The sequence below is a fragment of the Nipponia nippon genome, unplaced genomic scaffold (genome assembly GCF_047370975.1).
Source record: "Nipponia nippon isolate SJK-2023a ecotype South Korea unplaced genomic scaffold, ASM4737097v1 scaffold_18, whole genome shotgun sequence".
Taxonomy (NCBI): domain Eukaryota; kingdom Metazoa; phylum Chordata; class Aves; order Pelecaniformes; family Threskiornithidae; genus Nipponia; species Nipponia nippon.
This window is the reverse complement of record NW_028262334.1, coordinates 6071520-6094377: the sequence shown is the minus strand read 5'-3', so window position 1 is coordinate 6094377 and position 22858 is coordinate 6071520. Positions and strand designations below refer to the sequence as shown.

Sequence of the window (22858 nt, the reverse complement as noted above, 5' to 3'; positions counted from 1 at the left end):
GGAATAATTTTGGGCAGTGTCATTTTTGTATTAATTGAACTCCCTTCTGCATCAGTGGCTTCATTGAGCTATTAGGGTTTGCCTGCAGCAGAAATCCTTGCTATTATTTAGCAAATGTTGCTTTGGTAGCCACTCGTGCAGATGACAGAAAGATGGTTAAATATGTCAGTATAGATGCATAGTGTTCAGCCTGAGATTTTACGTATATAACAAAAATTCCTATTTGAATTGCTTAGTGAATATCTATTTTATGCCGATAGCAACTCTTTGGAGCAATGCAGGCTTTTTTCTCCATTAAAGAACCCAAACCTTTATTTATACACTTACTTTACATTTTCTTTACTGTAGACCTGATTCTGTAAACCTTAAGTAATGTCATCAGGGATCAGCAGAACTGCTCCCGTGAGTGAGGAAACACCTTTATGAAAAAGGGCTTGCAGACTCAGGATTTTTGCAGCCAAGATTGTTATATGCTGTTTTTCTGTCTCTCTGATGCTATTCTTTGAACATCTGACATACACGTCATTGAATGAAGGGCAAACACAGCACATATGGATCCATGGGTGTTTTTTAAAATTTTTGGATGAGTTAATGTGATGGTACAGCTTGCCGTAGATTGCTTCTGCGTTACCTCCTAGAGGGGGCTGCATATAGGTAATGGATGAGAGAATTCCTGTATAAGAGAACCAAGTATTCACAATTTCTGTGATGTCCAGAAAATGATTTTATCTGCAGCTGTGAGAAGTTGCTAGGGAACAGTGCTAACTCATTTTCACTGATGGGTCTTTGTTAACACTGTCGAGGTAATCTTCTCTTTCGTTGCTCAGTGATATTGCTGTTTCATTTTGCATTAGGATGTGATTTGGAAATACCTCAGAACTGTCCTGCTTATGAAGTTGGAAATAAACTTTCCAATAAAGAACCTTTTTTAGATCACCTCCAAGCACCAAACCCTTCACCAGCACTGCCATGAGTTTCAAGGTGTCCCCCTGAAGAACTGAAAGGGCAGATGCACTGCCAAGCACTGGGGCTGCTCTCACTGGGAGGAGCATTAGGCTCACAAAGCATTTGTGCAGTTGAGGCTCTCCAGGAGAGGACAGGAACAGTTTTGGAGATTCTTTTGAGATAAATGTGCTGTCTGCATTTATGATATTATTGTGATTGCTAATACATTTTAGCCTCAGCCTTGAATCATTTGCTTGAAGGTGTGCACTGCTTTTTTCTGACAGCTAGTAGTCACGTTGTGAAGGGAGTTTGGGCAGTGGCTATTGATCTGCTTGATAAGTCAAAATTCTTGTAGTTTTGATTGCTAGCAGCATCCCCCATTCAGCTCTTGTGAAAAGGTGATTAGCCAGGTCATAGCTCTGGAGTAGTACCTGCATCCCTCAACAATTGTGTCTTATTGTGTGACTTCAAACCCAAAAGGTCGTGCACTAGATGCTGCTTTGCAGATAGAGCCAAAGAAATAGTCTTACCAACCCCATTATAGAGCTCTGTTCCTTATTCTGCAACTGTTTGTTTTGGAAGACTCGTACTGCATGGTTCACCAGCCTTGTTGTCTTTATTCACTGTGCTCTTAATATTCTCAGCCAATTTAAGTGAATCCGGAAGAATTTCTCCACTTGTTGCTTGCCCACTCAGCATCAGAGTATATGTACACGTACATAAACACACACATAAAAATGTCCCTCCAGCACTTAAAAATAATAGGAAAAAAAGGTTTGTTGTTCCGTGCCGTTTTACTCCGCTGCAATGGATAAATGGGTAATCCTTCATTACACCCATCTTTGCTCTAGATGGCTCTCTGGGGGTTGCTCACAATCAACTTCACCCACATGCTTGTTGTGGTATGGTAGCTGTTTCCTACCGGTTTTTTCACCTCTGAAATGGGGCAAATGGTACTCTATTTTCACTGCACAGTCCCCAGTACTGTACTTTGGTTTTCCTATCCCTTCTTAAATCTAAGCCAAATTTAAAAAATTGTTGATTGCTCAGGCTGTGCTGTTAGCAGCTTTGCTGATGTTTGGCCAGGAAAGGAAGGGATGTATTGCATTGTTTTCTTTTTACAAGCAGTTTAGAAAGATGTGTTTCAGACCCTGCATCATATTTTTGCATTTATTTTGGAAGCAGTAGCTGGGAACAGTCCACAGGGCTTCCAACCACTTTAAATCAGCAGGCAGCACTATTTATCTTTGTCTTTCATTTCTGTAAACAAACACCTTCCTTCACACCCTTGAATACATAAATATTTTGTTTTGTTTAGTATCGGTGCTCATTATTGCCCAATTATGCTTTCCTGTAGGAAAACGTGCCATACAGCTGGAAGAGGTGACAGTAAGTCAGTGTTATGTTAAAACGCTGCATTTGCTGAGTACTTTCGGGTAAAAAGAGATCATGGATTACCTCTTCACCTTGACCTCTAACTATCAGCGTTAAGACAGTATCTCCTCTTAAACTTCTCTGTGCTTGTTTTGTAATTCGTATTGAGATATGGCTATGGGCAGGAATACCAGCTTGTCCCTTAACGCAATAATACCTCCTTAGAGCATCGCTAACAGTACTATTGTCAGTTGTAACAATGGTGTCTTATCTATTGTATTACTGAGATTTTGCCTGCTAGTAGCACACTTTTCTGTATTGCCACTTCAGGTTACAATGCTGCTATTTTCCTCTTTCTCAGTGCTTTGCCACTTATTTGACATCATGTACAGTCCACAAGATGAAATTAGCAGACGGGTGCACCAGCCAGACTGCTGGCTGACTCAGACATGAAGTTTATGAAAAACCTGTTTCTGACTTCTCCTTCATGTTGGGAGTCGCAAGGTGGCTGCTGCTGGGGTCCCTGGGGAGGCGCAGTGCTATTCTTACTACTCGCGTAACTCCTAAGGTTTGCTTCCTGAGCTCTAATTTGGGGTCTGTCTTCAACAAAAAGATCCGGTTCTGCAGGCCACAAAGGGTTCTGGTTCCCGCTGAGGATCGGGCCCTCTCATGGCTTGTTGTAAGTGAATAGAAGTCAGAGCTACAAACTCTATATTTGTTTCTGCTTGAAATTGATTTCTATGCGTTCTTTCCTTTTAATTCTCCAGAGACTTGTGCGTTTTACATCTTGCAAAACATGTTTTTAATAAGGACTTTCTGTCTGAAAGCCACAGGAATAAAATCTAAATCTGTGTGTGTAATGCATGTGTGTATACATATATAGGCAACTGTGTGCATGCACGTAAACTATAAGTGCAATAGGCGATTTTGTCAAGTTCAAGAGGTATATATTACAAAGAGATCTATTTTATTTAACTCCTGGTATTCACAAATCAACTTTTGAAGCCTAAATAGGTCTTGTGCCCTTTCACTAATTAAATTTTGTGATAAATTCACCTGGGCTGTATTTTTGTAATATCTCCATTTGAATGAGGGTGGTTTAGTGTCTGTGTGGAACGGTTTTTCCTTCTGAAATGTTAATTAGATGGAGAGCATGTTATGCTTTGGAAAAGCTGCATTGCAAACCCATAGATAAACAGATTGATTTAATTTTAATCCGCTTTCATGGTGATGCATAATGATAACTGGTTTCTGTCTCGCAGGGCTGAAAACCACAGACCTTAATAAGAGTTTGTGGGTATATTATACAGCTTTAAATAGCTTATGTTGTGCTAGACCTCTCTCCATAAATTATTCTAACTCCATTGGTATCCCAGGGACTCCCGATTCTCTTCTGCTGTGGATTTTCAATCAGTGAAACTATTAGTGTAATCTGAAGAAACTTCGAGGCATCTTCTCTGAAAACAACTGACAACACTGGTTTGTACATGAAGTATTCAATGGGGAAAACAGAACAAAAAAAGCCTTACAGAAGCCAACTCTGTACACTAAATCCTGGCATCCAAATCCTACCTCTTATAAGCCATGCCAAAATGGGTTATGAAATTAAAACCCAGACATTCAGATGGTTAGTATAAAGTGGTGTCTTACTGCATGACATAATTTTTGTGATGTGTCATTCCTGTTGCACAGAGAAAGCTGCAATGTTGTTTAGTCAGTTCTAAACCAGTTTATTTAAATGGGCCCTTCTCAAATACAGTTCCTTCCATTGAAAGAGTTTCAACTATGAAGGCTTGATAGGGAAAACTTTTTTTTTTAATCGTCTTTATTTCTTCAGGGGTTCATGATAGATACAAATCCACAAAGCCTTTGTACGCTTGGTTTTCATCCACTCACTGCAGATGAGCCTTAAGTCTAACAAAAACAGGCTGAGTTCTGCCTGTTTTCTCAATGACAGACACGTTTTATTTTTGACTGATGTTCAAAGAGATGAATCTCTTTCAGGCTCAAATTCTGTCCTATATTAGCTTCAGCCATAAAAAGCAATGAAACTGCAGAGGAAGGCAAAAGAAGAGTATGGCCTTAAAGTGTATAAATTTAGCATCACTCTAATGTTGTACATAAAATTAGAAGTGAAAATGCTGGGGACACAAATTCCAACCAGTCCTCCTTGTACCATGGAGTGGTTAATTGGATCAGCTCTGTTTATATAAGAAATGTGTCCAAGTCAATCTTTCGAAGCCAATAGGGAAAAAAGACTTTTGCAAAAGGGACTGGGCCACGTATGCTAAAAGTGTTTGCTCTGATTCCTCATTTGCTGCAAGACCCCCCCACAGTGACACAAGTTCCAGCACTAGCTGAGGTGGAAGAAGTGGTGGCTTCTGATACCAAGAAGCTCTAATCTATCGATTAGGCCAAGAAGCTCTAATCTACTCTGCCCCAAAGACGGATTTTCAGGGAGACTGGAAAGACAAAGGGGCCTGCTGTCCACCTAATTACCTCTGGTTTTTGCTTTCACTAGGAAGATTGGCTTCATGCTTCACCCTCTCTTTTACTTTTGTTATGTCTGTTATGCTCTCTGACTAACATACTTAATTCTCATTCTAGTGCTATTCATTAGCTTACTAGCTTTTCTGGCATTCACAAACCTGTCTTACCTGTGTTGTCTTTAATTTTGGTACTCCAAAATGAAAAAGAAGCCTGTCCTGAAGTAAAGGCAGAAAATTTGTTGCTATTTTCCATTGCTATCTGATGTTCTGGTGCATTTTAACGTGATTCTTAGGCACAGAGAGCTGCAGATGCAGCACATGCAGTGTAAGGTAAGAAATGGGTCACCGCCATGTAAGCTTGTTGAGAGTAACCAGAACCAAAAAAATTGGCAATAGTCTGAGGGATGATGGTGGGCAGTAACACGTATTCTTTTTTCCATACTTGAGAAGAGAATAGAACTGGTCCTGGGATTGCTTGGTAGAATCACACCTCTGGGAAGGGATGAGGTTGTTTGCAGGATGTGAAACATCAGGATGCAAATGTCAGCCTGAAGTGTTCTGCTATCAAAATGGTCTCACTTATGCAACGTGCAGCAACAGAATGACCTCGGGTACTGCAGAGGGTGACCACGTTTAGTGTACTCGGAGCGTTAGCTTTTGAGGCGGCGACCATTCTGCTCTTACTGACTTGCCAGCAAGAGGTAGCTACCTGGGAATTGTTTAGTTCTCCGGCTTAGTCATGCCAAAATTGCAGTCTAGATTTTAGATCCCGTGGTAGCATCCAGTCCCGTACTGCCTGATTCTCAAGCTGCGACATTTAACTCTGGTCTTCAGAAAGACCCTGATGAGATCTGTCAGCCCATGGTTAGAGTCTGGGGAATGGCTATTTTACCTATTCAGCCTCTTCAAAGCTAGTAACAGTGGAGCCCCAGGAAATACGAACTAGATGTTTCCACCTCCAGCAGCTGTAATTTGTTACTGGGTCAAGAGGTGATGTCATTGGAAAGAGCCTGCATGAAGAGCAACCTGTGGCTTAGCCATCAGCAAAAATGGGCTCTGGGCAATGACATATATTGGGTATTTACAGGGTAGGATCGTGAATGCTTTCAGGGTTTCTTGCGGGGGAGTATTTTGCTGCTGTCTTAGATCAGTGCACTAGACTTTCCAGGGAGTGGAAATGGACCCGATTTCTTTGCCTTATGCCATGAAGAGCTATGGTCAGGTCCGTTTCCACTCACATTTTGCTTGTCTTTGGTTTCAAATGGACTGGTGGGGGGAAAAGCCTTTCCTACACTTATTACTCTTGTCACAGTCCAAAGGTGGTGAATATTCATAAAATGAAGACTGCCATCCTGTACAGTTAAACACTTATTTTTGTCTCTCTCCATTGCTGGGTTAAGATTAGGCTCTGGGCAGGAAAAAGCACTAAAGATAAACAGAAATAGAACCCCCCTCAAGTTATTTCTGAAGTGCTTTGGGGAGATACAGTGACAAGGCAAATTCAGAGCCCGCTGCTGTGTCTGTTAGGTGCCTAGAAGCTCTCAAAAATGCACCCCTCTGTACGCAATCTATCCGCCACCTTCTAGTCGCCACTGGTAATAAGATGATAACCAGTGGTAGCACCTGTGTTCACAGCCTCCCTTTTCTTTTTATTCCTTTGATGTTGAAAGTAACTCACTTTCTCAGAAGGAGCATGAAAGGTTCCCACAGATCTTTGCCCTGAGCGCTCACAGTAATAGAAAACTAGATTCAATGTCATGGGTCTAAAACATCTTTATTTTGAGCTGTTTAGGGGTTAGATTCCCTGTTTATTTGCACTTTGTTTTGGAATGGAGGGATGTGTGATATTTGTATGCTGCAGGAGGGACATTGTCAGGAGTAAAATGTGGCGAGGGGAGTCCTGCTTGTGGCAGGATATCTGCGCCCTCCGCATGCTCCCTGGCTTTGATCTCCTGCACGTCTTGAGGGTGAATTTGCGTGTGTGCTCGCGCTCTCTCCTCTTTCCCTTCCCTGTGGTGCTTCAAACCAGACACTCTGTTGACATTGTACCGTGGCCCTTAGCAGCACACGTGCTGTAATGCTGTTATTTTTCACCAGCCAGCTGTTCCACTTTATACAACACTTAAGTAACAATTTCACAGCCATTACCAGCCTGCAGTAATAACATGGGCTGAAAGCTAAGCGCTAACTGGTTGTAAGCTGCAAAAACTGGGGGAGCTAAAACAGACACTTTGATAAATGAGAAAGGACATTGCCTGCATTTTAATTGGTGGAGTCGAAGCCTCTTTTATCACTAGAGTAAACACAGTGTTTAGTGGGTCATGAGATAGAATTGGGAATCACTATCTTTATGCACTTAAGAAATGTATTTCCTTCATTTCAGGTGTGATGTATTGATTCTGGGAGTTCCATGTTGGTTTTTTGGTTGTTTGTTTTTTTTTTTTCTTTCTCCCTTCCCTTGATTTGTACCCTGTCAGCACTGACGGGTTTTCAGGGATTGAGGGCTCCCAAGGGCTTTGTTTGCCATGATTGATTTGGTGCAAGGGGTGAGCTGCTTATGAGTCTCAGTAACCAGTGTGCTGCTCTGTGAGCAGTGATCCAGAGGTAAATAACAGCCTGTAGTAACACCTATGGAAGTGTTTAGTTGGATAGGTGCCTTGTTTGAGAGAGGGGGAAAAAACAAAACAAAACAAAAAACCAACACCAAAAAACCCCCAAACCAAAGCCTCAAACAAAACCAGCCGCAACAGAATGTTTAATAAGTCTTTTCTTTCCTCTTCTTTTCCAAAGTGAACTGATGGGCACCAGATACTCAAACAACTTTACTTTCTGCTGCCCAGCCACAGTGTGTTAAGCAAACATACAATCTGTTGTACTTACTGTTAACTGTGAGAAAATAAATGAAAAAGCTTTCTCAGATGCCTTTTTGCCTATTGCAGCTGAGAAATCTTAGGAGGCTGAACTGCGGCTGAACCAAGAGGCTGTCTCATGAGCACTCTCACGAGCAGCTGAAGGGTTGAAGACCCAGCTTGCCCTGTGACAGCCAGGCGATTCAATAAAGCAGATTTGCAAGAAAGTAATTGAGCCCTGACAGCAGTCATAGTGTTTGCACCTCAGGTATCTTCAGTTTTATCTGTTGACAAATAACATACCTTCAGTTATTATTAACCCTGTTTCATCCGGGTCATTCTTTGGTAATTGCAAAGTGCTACTGCCACTGTAAATTGGGTGAATAAAATTCTGCAACTCCCCAACAGTGGCAAAGACAGCACCAAGACACACTGGAGGAAAAAGCGTTTCCTGGGATCGTGGAATTGAAGCTTTTGTGCTAATTACAGAAGTGTATTTAACTGATTCTTCAAAAAGAGTTCCTAACCTCTAATTCTGTAGAAAACAGCAATCTTGTTAATATTCAGTAAAATCAGGGGTTTGGAGCTTTTAATAGATGACTAAATTAGACCTTATAAAAAGGAAATCATGATCCATAGACTGCAGTTACCCCAAGGAGTGTACACCAGGATCTGCATTTGTTTTGAAATATTAGATATCTGTGCAGGATGGCAGTTTGTCAGTGGAGAAAGCGAATGTCAAGGATAAACAAACTCAGCTTGTCTTTCTGGTTTTGTGTCCTTTTTTCTGGTTTACCTCGTCACTCTGGCATTTAAAAGAATCCAGACAGGAAATAAGAGGATGGCATCTGTTATGTGTCTGTGTTTGTACACTTAATTTTAATCTGGTTTTTAATGTGTTTTAAAATATAATTGAGTAATTTCCACTATTTTCAGTTTGTGGCTGTTTACTTAGCAGTACTGAGACCCTGCACAGCTTTCTTGATTGCAGTAAAGCTATTGCATATGTGCCAGCAGAGCAAGGTAAAATATGCTGTGCTCTAAGGCTGCTTTTTGCTTGATTCCCTACCAGTTTTGTTAATAAAACATATAAAAACATAGCAGTTGTATAGTCAATATCATCTGTTGTGTGTTTTTAAGTAGCAATTGTAACATAGTAATTGCTTTTAGCCTCCAGTCATGGGAAAATGGTTGCTTTTAGGTAAGGCTACTGACTGTTTGGGTTCCCAGGACATGTACCCTTCCCCGCCCCTGCCCCCCGAGAAATGTTGTCCAGAAGAATTCAAGGGCTTAATATCTCTGGCCGGGACTTCCAAATGTCTCACAACAGGATCAGTGTTCCTGCATGTGTCCCAGGGAGGCTCCAGGACATATAGAAAGCTTAGATAATACTCATTGGCGCATGCAGACTGTGAGGGCAGCAGTTGGTTACTGATCAAATACACCGCGCGCTACACCGATGGTTTATTATACCTACACAGCTGCCCTGAGGGGCAGTTGCCTTTCCAAATACATAAACTGAGCTAGGTGGCCCAAATCCCACGCCGGTACCTTCTCATCAGCTATGATCAACTACTGGAGAGACAGCTAGCACATGAGAGAGCTAGAAGGGTGGGTATGAGTTTCTTAATCATAGCCAGCTTAACTTGGAAAGATGTGAACCACCCTTGTTTCCCTGTGAAGTGGGAACCATTTTTTTTCTCATTGGTCTTAGTTGACACCCAGCAGTTCTCCTTTCTTGAGGTGGAACAGAAAGGCAGGACCAGATGCCAGTCACTAGGAATAGCTAAAGACATATGCTGAAAAACGTTTCATCCAGATTGTCTGGCCTTTTTCTGTCTCCCTCTCTTTCTCCGAGATGCCAGGAATGCAGTTTAATTTCCACTCTTCTTTGACCATTGATCTCTTGTCCTGAGGGATGTCTGTGGTCTAGGAGCAGTAACTGCACCTGCTTAAAATACATTTTGTGAAAGTAGCATAGAAGAACATGAGCACAAATCGGTGGTCTTCGTGTATTAATTCTTCCAGGTGTTCTAAGGAAATTACAGCCACTGCTGTGGAGTTAGTGGTAGAAGAAATGAGAGATAACTCTTTTTATCCAAGACAGTTGAAGGAATCCTTTGGCTTTTTATTCTGAAAACATCTGTGTGGATGTTGTCCTTCTAAGATTTCACAAGTAATTTCATGCGGAGGCAGAGCTGGTAGTGCTTGTTTTACCGATATTAGCATCTCTGCATGGCAGCAGCTGTTTATACAAAAAATCACATACCTTTTTGTTTCTTTGCCCAGAATTGAGAACTTGCCATAACACTGAATGGATTTTGTGTATATGAGACTTTAAGCAAACATAATTAAACTGTCATTTCTTGACAGCTCATATATGAGGCTGTTTGACCACGGTAGACTTTTGGTTTTTGTAAACACATGGAGAAACCAAAAGTTAATACCACCAGAAACTCATAATTCGGTAAACTGGCCAACATTTTATAGCTGTGGACTAATTCAATGGTGCCTTAAGATACATATTTAGGTATTTAGTTAAATAAAGGGAGAGAAAGAATTCAGGATTACAACAGCTGCTAAGAGGAAGTAAAACAGGTATTTAAAAATGCATATATGTTGTTCCTCTTTTCCACTGGTTATTCAAAACCAGAAATATTGTGCTCACACATGAGAATCAGAAAGTACTTCTCGGTAGGAGCCAGTCCAGTGGTCGTGACTGTAACATTTTGTCATACAGCTTTTCCTATTGTTTCCCTCGTACTTGGAAACAGCCTTCCCAAGGAGCCACTCACTTCTGGAAAAATAAGAACATTTTTAAGTATTTTTAGGATCAGAGCTGATAGAACAGTTAAGCCCAACAGTATTAAAAGAAAATGAAGAAATGTTGTGGACTCGGAAAGATGATGAAAATTGGAGCAAAGATATGAAATGTCATCTTTGAGTAATTGCCGGGGGCAGGGAGAAGAAAAGGTAGATTTTGCTTGTAGTACAAGTGCTAGCAAGGATTCTCAGCTCCTCACTCCAAATATAAGGCACAGCAACACTGACTTATTTTTGGGACAAAAATGATACTTTCCTCTCCAATACAATAACTTCTAGTCAAGCGAGAGCCTTAAGATGCTCAGTGGTGCCCACAGTACGATAATGGAAGAGCAGGAGTGAGGACTGTGCTCCAGGACAAATCTACTCTGCAATTTAGCTATGACTAAAGCTGTAATTACCATTAGTTCAATAAGATTTCTGTCTTGATATAATTTCTTCAAAATATGAAATTCTTAATTAATTTTCTCATCTCTTTTCCTTGTAATACTGTTGAACTCTAATGAGCGGTAGCATTTTCTGTGGGGCAGTAATGAGAAAATAATTAAGAAATAAGTAACAGATCGAGCTGACATTTTGTATCTAATTGGTGAAATATCCTCTCCTTCCTCCTAGGGCAAAGGTGAAGAAAGGTGTGAACATTTTCAGTGTAAGAGCCAGCAGCCCATACTTATGGGACATCAGAGAGAGCATGGATTATACCGGGAAATATGCACCAGCTGTTATTGTTTGCCAGAGGAAATCTGCTGCTTCTGAAAACAGGTAGGTCATTTCCAGCAGCCTATCTTTTAATAACTAGTGGTTGTTTTTCCTTTTCAAAGCATTTTGCCATGATTTTAATATTATAGTGCATGATGAAAATGCTTTTAGAAAAGCGCTGAATGTCTTTATTTTGTAGTGCATTGTTAATTTTACCACATAGGCTTTGAACAAAATGTTATTCGGTCCTAATACTCAAGGTAAAACTAGCAGGAAACATTGTTTTCACAGAGTATTTAGAAGAACATGTTTCGTACCTTAGAATTTGGTTGTGACTAGTTTAGTCTCTTCAGATTATTTGCTGCCAGGCATTATAGCGGGGGTAATTACTTTTGGCGGGGGGGTTGTTGTTGTTTTGGGTTTGTTTTGTTTTGTTTTGTTTTGTTTAATTTTTGCTTGGGTTTTTTTTGGTGGGTTGTTTTTTTTGGGGGGGGGGGTCTTTTTTGGGGGGAGGGTGGGGGTTTTTTTGGTTTTTTTATCCAGCAGAAACTAAAATGTACTCCTGGTATCAAACCCACATATTCGTTGGTGAGATTTATGTGAATTTTTAATTTGCAGAAGGGAATAGATTTTTCCATTTTCTATTTCCATTGTGCAAGAACTTAGATAGATAGGACACTGACCTGTCTTAAACAGCCTTCATCTGGCAGGTGGATGTTCCTTTTCTAGTCACAACTGATTGCTTTAATGAATACGGTTTTATATAATTTGCTGCTTCTTGTTCATTGTTTCTGGAACTGTATGTCAAATGCATATTTATAAGGATCTGACTGCCTGCCTATGTATTGTGTTTGTCATTGCTGTTAGAAAGCTTGCCATGTAACATGGAAGTTCTGTGTTGTGATTTACTTCTGAAATTTTACAAAACCTTATAGGCTTTGGGGATTTACTACGTGGTTTAGAATTTTTAAATAAATAACCCTCTGAGCCTAATGACTAGAAAGTTTCATGCCTTTGCAATCTGGGTATATGAAAAAAAGAGGAAGGGAAGAATTTCCCTTCCTAATCATGACAAATCACTTTCTCCTTATTATAACTCAGATTCTACACAATTTCGCTGCTATAGTATCCTGAATTTTCCCATCTAAAGCATATATTGTCTCGTACCTGACTGAATTTTATTGGTCAAAGAAGCAGTGTGTATGTGTGCCAAGGTCAGAGCTTCCTACTGTCTAGCACAGTCTGTCAGACAGATTCTTTAAAATCCCAGTTCAAAGCTATTTGAAGACAGTGTGAATATTTTCATTGACTGAAACGGGCGTTGGATCAAAATCAAAGATTATTTCAACGATGAGTTTTCTATCACACTTTATCTTGTTGGGTCCCTACAGTGCATTTGCCTGATGTCTGTTCCTCGTCAGGAAAATATAATGCAACCTCATGGGGGAATTGAAGCTTGGCAACTTATTTCCCTTCACTATTCATCATTCAGCGGCAAGCCTTCAAAATGACCCCTTGTACACAAAAAATTACATACCTTTCATGCAGTGGTTGTGGATTCTGTGTACTTTCACATGCTGAGTATAAGCATTGCTTCACGTTTATTAAAAGAAATGTGAGCTCGTATACATGTTGGATTTTACTGGAAAGAAAAGCAAGTGGAGACAAGGTATATGTGTAACTCTCTGGTTTGACTTATTCCATCCAAGTTCCCCGTTGAGATTTTGTGGTTTTCTCACTTTTGAGAACTTCTTCCTCATTATTTGTGAATAAATGTAAAATATTTGGAATGTATTATTCAGTATGTTGTTTTCCTTTAATTAAATATAGTCATATCTGTTTTGCTATTCATTTTAAGAAGTAAGATCGAGCATTATATGGGGAAAGAGAGTGTGCTCAATATTTTTTGGGAAACAATTTTTTTCCTTATCTAGACATGTTTGGTGTCACTAAATATGCACAATGGCTAACAGCTAAATATTGGTGTCTCTTACCAAATTGTTTGCCTCCATAGTTCATTTAGAAATTTGACAAACTCTGTTTGCATATCATTTAATTACTCTTAAAAATCAGAGATCTGATCACATGAATGCAAAGGTGGCAATGTTAATTAACTAAAGATTCAATACCTTTGTGCTTCTGATAGTTTTACATGGATCAGGAACTAGTGTTAATAAAGCTAACTTACTGTAACAGGTGTAATTTCACAGATTACGGAGGCACTTGAGCGAGTGACAAGCTTAACCAGGATGCCGGAGCATTTCTTTATCGAAGTTTGAAACAGATCAGTCATTTTGTCTGGAGAGGTTTTGGCACTGAAAGCTTATCGTAACAGGATTAACATATAAATATTATCACAGCCAGCAGGGTGTTTTAGAATGAATATTAACAACAAATATTATGAGTCTGTATGAGAATAACTAATTAAGCCCATCTGTCAAATACGATTTGAAGTTCTCGGTGCCTTGCTTATTATGGGCTTGTGACACTGTTCCAGATTAATGGTGAAGCAATTATAAAGTTCCCCCCGATTCTTCTGATTTCACTCTCGGGCAATAATAATTTAGTAGCACTCTAAATCCTGACCCGTGAGATTATTAGATGGGCTTACTACTTTTAGCATCTGTACAGCACTTCTGTTCTTCTCTGTGAAGCATCTATCTTCCATCCCTCTATTGTTATGTAGATGACCAAAAAAAACAAATAGAGAATGGTGTGATGGGAATTAACCAGTGACTCAGAAATGTGACTTGGGAAACACTGAAACAATGATTGAATCAGGGAGGTACATCCTACTATGTGCCATCCTTTACTTATTTCCTTTGGAAGTTGGCTGATCTTTGTTTTTCTTGATTCCTCATGTAATGAGGTGAATAGAATAGAAAGATGAGATCAGAGGAGTACTGCATTTTCAGTGTGTTTTCTTGGGTTAGTGCTGTTTCTCATTGTACCTGAAATTAAACATCTCTGCTGTGCTAGTGAGGATTGAGAAGAAGAATAGCCGAAAGTGGAAGATCTGGATTCCTGTCTGTTCTGCTCCAGTGTTTCCTGTTGGACTGGAAGCATGCTAGGTGGGATGGGTTTGGAAAATCATTGAGGTGGCTGAAGATGCAGATTTACTGGATTTTCCTTGTCTGCAAAACATGATTGATAGCACTTTCCTGTATCCATAGCTTCCATGGAGACATTAAGCAAGATGTTCTGATATGATACTAATGGGCGTCATGATCCTCTTAAAATATTTTATTCATGTTTATATTTTTGGGTACAAATGTTCGTTATTCCATTGGAGAATACATTATTGTTCCCTGTGCTTATGTTGGGAATGAGGCCATTGATCCAAGCAAGTGCAAAATAATTATAGACAAAGCTTGGCCATCTCTGAGTAGAACCTTAATGTCTGGATATGACCATTTACTGCCTTATCCCCGAATGTCTTTGAACTATATCATGGATAAGCTTTGTTCAGCGATTTCCTTTGCCCTATGCGTATCATTGGAAATATTACATAGATAACATTTCTTTTGATGCTTTTCCACTTGCACTTTTGGGTTACAGTTCTGTAGCATTGAAGGAGTTATTGGCTTATGCTGCCTGAAACCAGATGCTGGTCCCGCTATTAGTAAAGAAACTTATTTTCATTTTGAACTATGAGTGACTGAATCAGTCAGTGATAATATGGGCACAGTAAGACACAATGACAGTATTTTCTGGGCTATATCCCTCATTTGTTCCTGCGTGCCTCATTTTTTCATGATACTGTATTTCAGTGCTTAATTTTCTTAACATTTTTATAATACAAGAAATTAACTCGATATTAGATAATAACAGGGGACAGGAAAACGTATGGCAGCATTGCCTTTGATCTTCCTACACAATACTTTTTTTTATTACATTTATACCATTATCCTTAGTGCCCTATATTTCTCATTTTCAAATCTAGTTACTTAACATTTAGTTTTCATATTGTAACAACAGTGAGCTATTGCCTCATTCTCTTACTTGTTGCATCTGCCAGTACATTTGATAGACTCTCAAGAGTGCTATAATCCTAAAATGCTTCTGAAGCAACAAAAGCAACAAATTTGACATAAATAACAGCCTAATAGCCACAATAATTACATTATGTCTCTTGCTGGTGTTCATCAAAATGCTTCATAAAAATATGCTTTATGTTTTAGATCACCATTAATTTTTTTTCCTTGCTATTCATGTGCTCACATGACTTTATCAACTAGAGGTTTATTATTGCTTGGAAAGAAAATTTTATACTCAATGGAATTACAGAAAAGATGCATGATGTAGCAAAAATAATTTCCAGTGTATTTTGTCCCATCACATTGTGTGTGAATCACAGGAGCTTCAGTTTATCATGCTGAAACAAAAGCAAGAAAAGAAAATCATACGTGCTTTCAGATGGGATATATTCAAGTATGACATTAAAAAAGCTGGGCAGGCAGAGTGGGCAAAGCGTTGGGTTAGGCTGTATCTTTGGGTGTTTTTATGGCAACCCAAGAGATTTTTTTTTTTTTTTTCTCCTTCAAAAGATAAAGCAATATGTGAATTCTGAGCAAAAAAGATTTCTCCTTTTCTTTTTTTTTGAATACTATTTTTACTATTGGGGGGGTGGGAGGGAAGGGAGATATCTTTTATGTGGTTCCAAATTACTTTCTGAGAATAATTATTCAGCCCTAAAAAACCTGGCTATTCACTCAGCATCATTGATGCTGATGTAATACATTAAGATATGTATTATTGGGCAGATATATGTTAATTTGATTCTGAGATACCAGAGTTCAACTCCATTTATACTTCCGAGCCACATGGGTGATGATCAGCTGTAAACGTATTTACCCTGGGTAGATTTAGAGTTTCATACTGTTTACCATTTGGCCTTTTCTTTTACTTTCCTCTGTTATTTGAAACCTCTAGGCTTCTAAGAGTTTATATGTTGTGATGATGTGAAAGTACTAAACATCTCAGAAGTCATGTTTACATTCCGCTGTTTGAAAGCAATTACTCACAAATGTCTATTTCTCATTTTAAAACTTAAATGTGCCCTCTGAGAGAGAAACCTTTGAGATGTTGAGGCGAAATGAATTTGTATGAACCAAGCCTCAGTGCATCGTTCTTTTACGTGCTGACACACTTTTTAATTTTTTTAAAAAGAAAACCATTTTATTTATCAAGAAATGCAGAATCTCTCTTGAAATCATCCTACTCAATGCTAATATGCTAGAAAAAATATTTATGATTACCATCTTGAAACAAATCAGAAGAGATGAAATATTAACCAACAACTATTAGATAAAGGCATTATTAGCCAACTTTTTTACCTGTTTGTTTGAAAGAGACTCATTCATTTAAAAACAAAAAGATTGCAGGAAAGCACTTCAAAGGCATGTAGATAGTCTTCCGGCATCTTAGAGGTGGACTCTGTTCCTATATCCCTGACATTTACATGAAGGAGGTACCACAGGGCAATTCAGCTGTCACTATGAAGAAGATTCCCTTTAATCTCAGCTGAATTTTAGGGTTCTCCTTAGAGAGGAAGGCTATTCCTGTGTTCTTTTCTTTGTGAGCATAATGTTATTTGAAACAGGAAAAGTGACAATTAGCATTGAATTGCTGGTGCTCTCTTTTGAGGCAGATCTAATTTCCTCATTCCGGGATCATCCTTTTGAAATACTAATGTACAGTTATATAGCATTTACCATCTCCTAACGGCTTGCAGTTGGTGATATTCAGAGCTACATCGTTGCTACATGCATATCATCTTAAGGAAAGTGGTAGAGGTGAAGTTACCCCTAAAATGTAACTCGATACGACTTAATAGTTCACAAGAGGACTGAAGAGTCAGGAAAGTAAAGGAGATTCTCAATAGTGCCTGTACCTTTTCATACCACTATGGTATCCCTCCATCACCTGTAGGATTTTATGTGCTGAATGGGAGAAAGTCGGACACCACCTCTAGAAGGGTACATGATAAGCACCGAGATCGTATAAGGGCTTTTATTCTACTTTATGGTCAAGTGCAAAGAATAAAAATACGCCAGAAAGTTTTAGGGCAGGGGCAGGATTTACTGCAGTGCAGCTGATTGTTGCTTTATATGGTTTTAGCAATGTAGGATGAAGAATATTCTTTAAAGTAGTGCTTCATGTTTCCAGAATACATTGATATATTGACTGTTTTCTCCTGATCTTTACCGCTCCTGCCCTAGCTAAAAGTAACTGAAAAGAGTAGTTGAAGCTTTAGTTAAATAGCCACTTTGATCTGGTACATGTTGTACCCTTAGCTTCTGGAGGCTGCAGTGGAGTCACAAGGGGTCAGGGACAGAGGGCCACCTTTTTCAGTGGCAACCCAGAGGCTGCAGATTTTCTAGGACTTGAATCCTTGAAGCAGAGAGTTGGGATCACTGTCACAGTTATGCCAGCACACTACACACCCCAGGGAGAACTGGAGTTATCAACTGTCAGCTCTCATTGCATGTGTAGGAATAATGATAAAAATTATGAGAAAATACAATAAACTGATAAAGGCATCATGTTAATTTGGGAGGGTTTTGCGCTAAGTCTAATTTGTCTTGGAATCTGTGGTCATTTTCTAGCACGTTATTGTATATGTCTCTGCTTTTGTGACAGTCTGTCCCAAGTGGAAATAAGTCCAATGAATAATTACAGACAGTAGTAACTGCAGACTGGTGTCCTAATGACCTAACTGGTCACGGGCTGGTGGCCATTCACTGACTGTCCACCATCTTCAGTATAGATGCCTCATCCAACTCTTCTGTCCATTCCAGGCTGTCCACCTCTGTATACCCAGAAACCCTGGGAAGAAATTCTGTATCCTCTACAATGTCACAGCAGAAGACAACCTGAGAAAGTGTTTCTTAATTTGACTTGGACCAGTTCCATGTTTCACATATGCTAGCACCAGGATAACCTCGCCCAACTCATTTCAGCTATGGCCCCAGGGTAGAGCTTTGAACAGAAGGAATTTTGGCTGCAAGAAGCGTGCTTGTAAGGAGGGATGAATTTAATTTCCTGTCCTAGCTCATCTGAAAGCGGGGGGGGGGGGGGTATCCCCTTTGTATTTTTTGATTAAATTTTATTGATTTTTATTTTAGATACAAAAGTAATCATGGAAAGCAAGGATCCAGTAAGTACTGCATATGTGAGGTTCCCTAATGATACCAAAATTGAATATCGAACAGGTACTCAGTATTCCCTTGTTCATGATCTTAGCTAGGAATTCAAGAAAAAGTGTGCTATCTTCATCAACAGTTATTGTGATAGCTCAAAAGGTTGAGGCTTGTTGAATGAACCTGAGAAGTCCTGGGAGAAATTCTGATGATTCCTGTGCTCACATAACTAGAGACTATATTATAATGCTTACATAGGCGAAGGCAGTTACATTTTTGGCATTTCAAGAAGTTCTCAAGACACGAAGTTGTCTGTGATGTGCTGGTAATTAGGCTTGTTTTCTTTGATATATAGTACCTTCTATAAAATGAGGTGCTATAGCACAATGATCAGCATGACTTTGCTAAAATGCCAGGGGTTGTCTAGAGGGAGTCTTCTGAAGATACTGTAATTGTTCAGATTAAATGATCTGCCTCTGTAAAATCTGCAAACAATAAATAATGTTAGCTGTTCAATTCACTGAGAGCTCTTGGCATGCAGAACTGGGAATCAAATCATTTGAGGGAGACAGTCTAAGCCTAAGTAATTTGCTGACAGAACTCAGTTACAGAGAGGGCAGATCATTCACAGATACACTGGGTTTTTTTGTCTTGTCTTCTCTCTCCTTGGGTGATACGCAGGTGTTTTACAGGTCTTTCTGCCACCTCCCTCGTAGAAGAGATGCCCTTCTTTCTGTATGGCGTTGAAGTAGCTAAGGGACATTTCCAATAGTCTGGATGACCTCATGCATATTTTGTGTCTTTATTTTTACCCTGGTGTTATCCAGTGTGATAAATATAATTTTAAATTTAAGGGGGAATGATTTCCCTTGAGAACCTTGAGGATTCATCATCATCATCATGCTTGCTCTGTGTTTGTGGTACTTAGCACTGTAGTCCTTAAACCTCTTGTAGCCCCAAGGGTCAAAATAACAATTCCAGTGGGACGAAAACAGTTTGCTACCTATTACAAAAGGGACAGCAAGTGAGTAATCTCCTGTCTATTAAAAATCTAATATTAAATGCAAAAGTGTGTCTTGTGAAAGTATCTCTAATGCTGCTGTTGATTTTCTTTTCCTTGGAGGAAATCTTGTAAGAAGTAATACTAATTATTGAGAGAGTTGAAAAGTGAATGGATGACTTAAAATATGAGCTGAGGCTGAAAATACGCCTGTTGCTGTTGAGGCACGGGGATTCCCATTTTTTGGATGAAAGAAGTCATTAAATCTAGTCAACGTACAACAAAGCGTGGATCAGAAGGTTAACAGAATTATGTAATACAATCTAGCATCCATATAAATCTTAAAACTAATCCTGAGTAAATTCCAACTGCAAGTACAAGGCTGAAGTTCACTGGGCATTTGAGTTATTTTATGGCTTCAACTCTTAATGTATAGATTTATTGATGACGTGAACAAGCTAGGATTGCAATATTAAACGTCTAGGGGCGGTTTATATGAACTGATCATCCTCTAATTATTTCACTTTGATCACCTCTTGGCCTTTTAACCACCTCTAATGGGGTAAGATAGGGCTGCTGCCCCGGCTTGATAGAGGCACAGAGAGGACATGGGCTAAACTTTAAGGACAGTTCTGACACTAATACACGACATCACCTGTTGGGGTTTATGTGCACGCGGTGAGATGGGGTTACGTAGCTAGGCTGAGGGTGAGCTCTGTATAAGTCGATACACTGAGCAGGGAGCTGCACTGAGCTAATCGCTAAGACGATGCAGAATCGGTGGTGCGTTGTTTTAGGACCCCATGTAACTGCAGAAGCCTTAATAACTTGCCCTGGCTCACGTGGGAAGTGTGACAGAGCAGGAGTTAAATGGAGATCTTCTCCTCATGTGTCAGCTGGCCCCTTGAGACTCAACTTGCACCAAAAGCTGCTTGCTTTTTTTCTAGTCAGGAAAAACCTTCCCTCCCAGGAGTTTATATAGAGTTCTCTGGAACTGGTAGTGTGTCTGAGACCTCTTTTTGAAGAGTCTCTATTGACTTCCATACCAATAGAAGAAACTGGGCTTTGTTAGGGTCATGGGATGCCTTGTCTTTGTGGACATCATGGATTCCACTATATATACATACCTATGTAAAAATCGGCAACAGGACAGAAAACTGAGGTGTAAGATTCCATAGGCAGAGCTGTCTGTGATCGCTGGCTATTTTGGGTTACATGAAAGGAGTGTGTAATGTGATTCATTCCTCCCCCTGCATGGTAATCTGCAACAACAAGCAGTACTTGCACCTCTACCAGCACACTCCATCTTCTGCAAATGTTTTCCAGGCTAAGGTGTAATCTGGAGTATAAATTTTTAGTGTTACATAGAGCTGTTTTAATGTTCAATACGCTTTCAATTTGCACCTCTGTTAAAGTCTGAATCTTTCCATTTGAAATCCATCCACATCGTGTAAGTTTATGAATCATGTGTTTTATGTACGATAGTTTGACACAAAATTGAGTACAGGAATGCATAGAAAAGATGTTACCTAAGAAGTTAGACAAAACCACATTTTAGAGTGTGTAGGAGTGGGGAACCAGTCTATATCTTCTATGGCAAATATGGGAGCCAGGAAGACTGGCTTGTTGCATGATTCTTTGGAAAAGTACAGGAATCATTCAGTACAGGGTACGTTTCCATTTGTAACTCAGAAACCCTGAGAGCGTTTCCATGCAAGAAGTATAAATATGATTTCATATTAGGTACGCTTTAAAATTTGAGTAACTGACAGCTCTGCTGTTTTGCCTTTGATACAAGCCCAGCCTAGGCTGGTCAGGATGCAAAGTCACAATCCAGTAGCAAATGTAACCATCTGATAAAAAGCCTGTCTACCACTTGTTCTGCACTCTTGTTGATAATATAAAGATGATGAAGGGATTGGTTGGCCATGATGTCTCTGTGGTTGAAATTCATTGTCAGGATGGTAGTTGAGGGATTGCCTGCACTTACGTGAACGTGTTTAATATTATTTTTAGATTTGGGGATTACCTGAAGCTATTATTCAAATGTGCAATTAGCTGAATGGATGACTACTATCTCCGTCCTTTCTTGACATAAATTTTTCTCTGCCATATTGCAAGAACACGTGCCTGCCTTTTCCTCAGCTTTAGCTGCAATACTTGTAGAATACCTTCAATGTTGACAAGATATTATCTTTTTTTAAAGTCTTTATTCACTGGCAGCTTTCCTAAATCCTAGTTTTGTGAACTTCAGCATGGGGACTGTGGAACAGGATAGCTATTCAATTTATACTGCCGAAAGTGAGACTATATTACTTTCATCTTCTATTTTTTACACTGCCTTTCTAAATCAACTGTAAAATCAATCCCAAAGCATCTGTTTCTGATATTTCTATAATTCCTGTTCCAGCTATACCTTAATGCACCAGAGTCTCCATAGGTTTGTTTATAGCAGCATTGGCAGGTGCAGATGTGCTCTTATCCCATATTAAAGATGAAGGCTGTCATACCAAAAGACCAAGGAATATATGTCTGTGTGGCACAGAGTAGTGCCATGTGGAGACAGATGGTCCAACCTGACTGTGACACAGCACCACATGCTCATTTGTAGAATCATAGGATCGTTTAGGTTGGACAGGACCTTTAAAATCATCAAGTCCAACCATTAACCCATCACTCCCAAGCCCACCACTAAACCATGTCCCTAAGCACCACATCCACCCGTCTTTTAAATACCTCCAGGGATGGGGACTCAACCCCTTCCCTGGGCAGCCTGTGCCAGGGCCTGACAGCCCTTTCAATGAAGAAATTTTTCCTAACATCCAACCTAAACCTGCCCTGGTGCAGCTTGATGCCATTTCCTCTCGTCCTATCGCTTGTTACTTGGCAGAGGAGACTGACCCCCACCTCGCTACAACCTCCTTTCAGGGAGTTGTAGAAAGCGATAAGGTCTCCCCTCAGCCTCTTTTTCTCCAGGTTAAGCAAGCCCTGGTCACAGAATGAGCAGCATCTTAGAAAATAGGACTGTATCATATACATGGCATATCAGTGTGAGCTCAGAAGAACGTAAAGTGCTGAGTGGAACTTCTTCATTTTCCGTTTATTTGAATCTTACATTTAATCTTATACCAGAAAGAAAATAATTAGCTTGAATAATTTTGAATCCAATTAATCTATTCCTAAGTGGCAAATATTGTACCTAGAAACAGATCGATTATGAAGTGTTTCCTCTGAGATGCATTTTCCTGTTAATTGTTGAAGCAATTAATTTTCTTACAGACACATGCAGATCTCCATGTGAAGTAGTTATGGCAAGGAAAGCAAAAGGCATAGAAGAGAACAAAAGAGGACTATAATAAAATATTAAGATTATCACAGAATTAATAAATATAATATATATACAATGTGTTATATATGTTGTATATACATTATGCATTTGTCAACATCCATAACAGAGAGGCTTTCAAAAGTTGCAGAAGTTAGGACAGCTTAGAATTAGAATCTTTCATGCATATTCATTAAAAACAGTTTTACTTA

The 22858-nt window shown here is 39.5% G+C and overlaps 1 protein-coding gene across 3 annotated transcripts in view; it reads left to right on the top strand.

Moving 5' to 3' along the window:
- TMEM132D (transmembrane protein 132D) overlaps window positions 1-22858 on the top strand; it is a 279666-nt gene that overhangs the window by 111508 nt on the left and 145300 nt on the right. For all 3 annotated transcript variants that reach the window (XM_087754869.1, XM_009473096.2, XM_087754868.1), the window contains exon 3: window positions 11096-11242. In XM_087754869.1, coding sequence (XP_087610995.1) covers window positions 11096-11242 — 147 coding nt within the window. The remainder of the gene's footprint in view (window positions 1-11095; window positions 11243-22858) is intronic.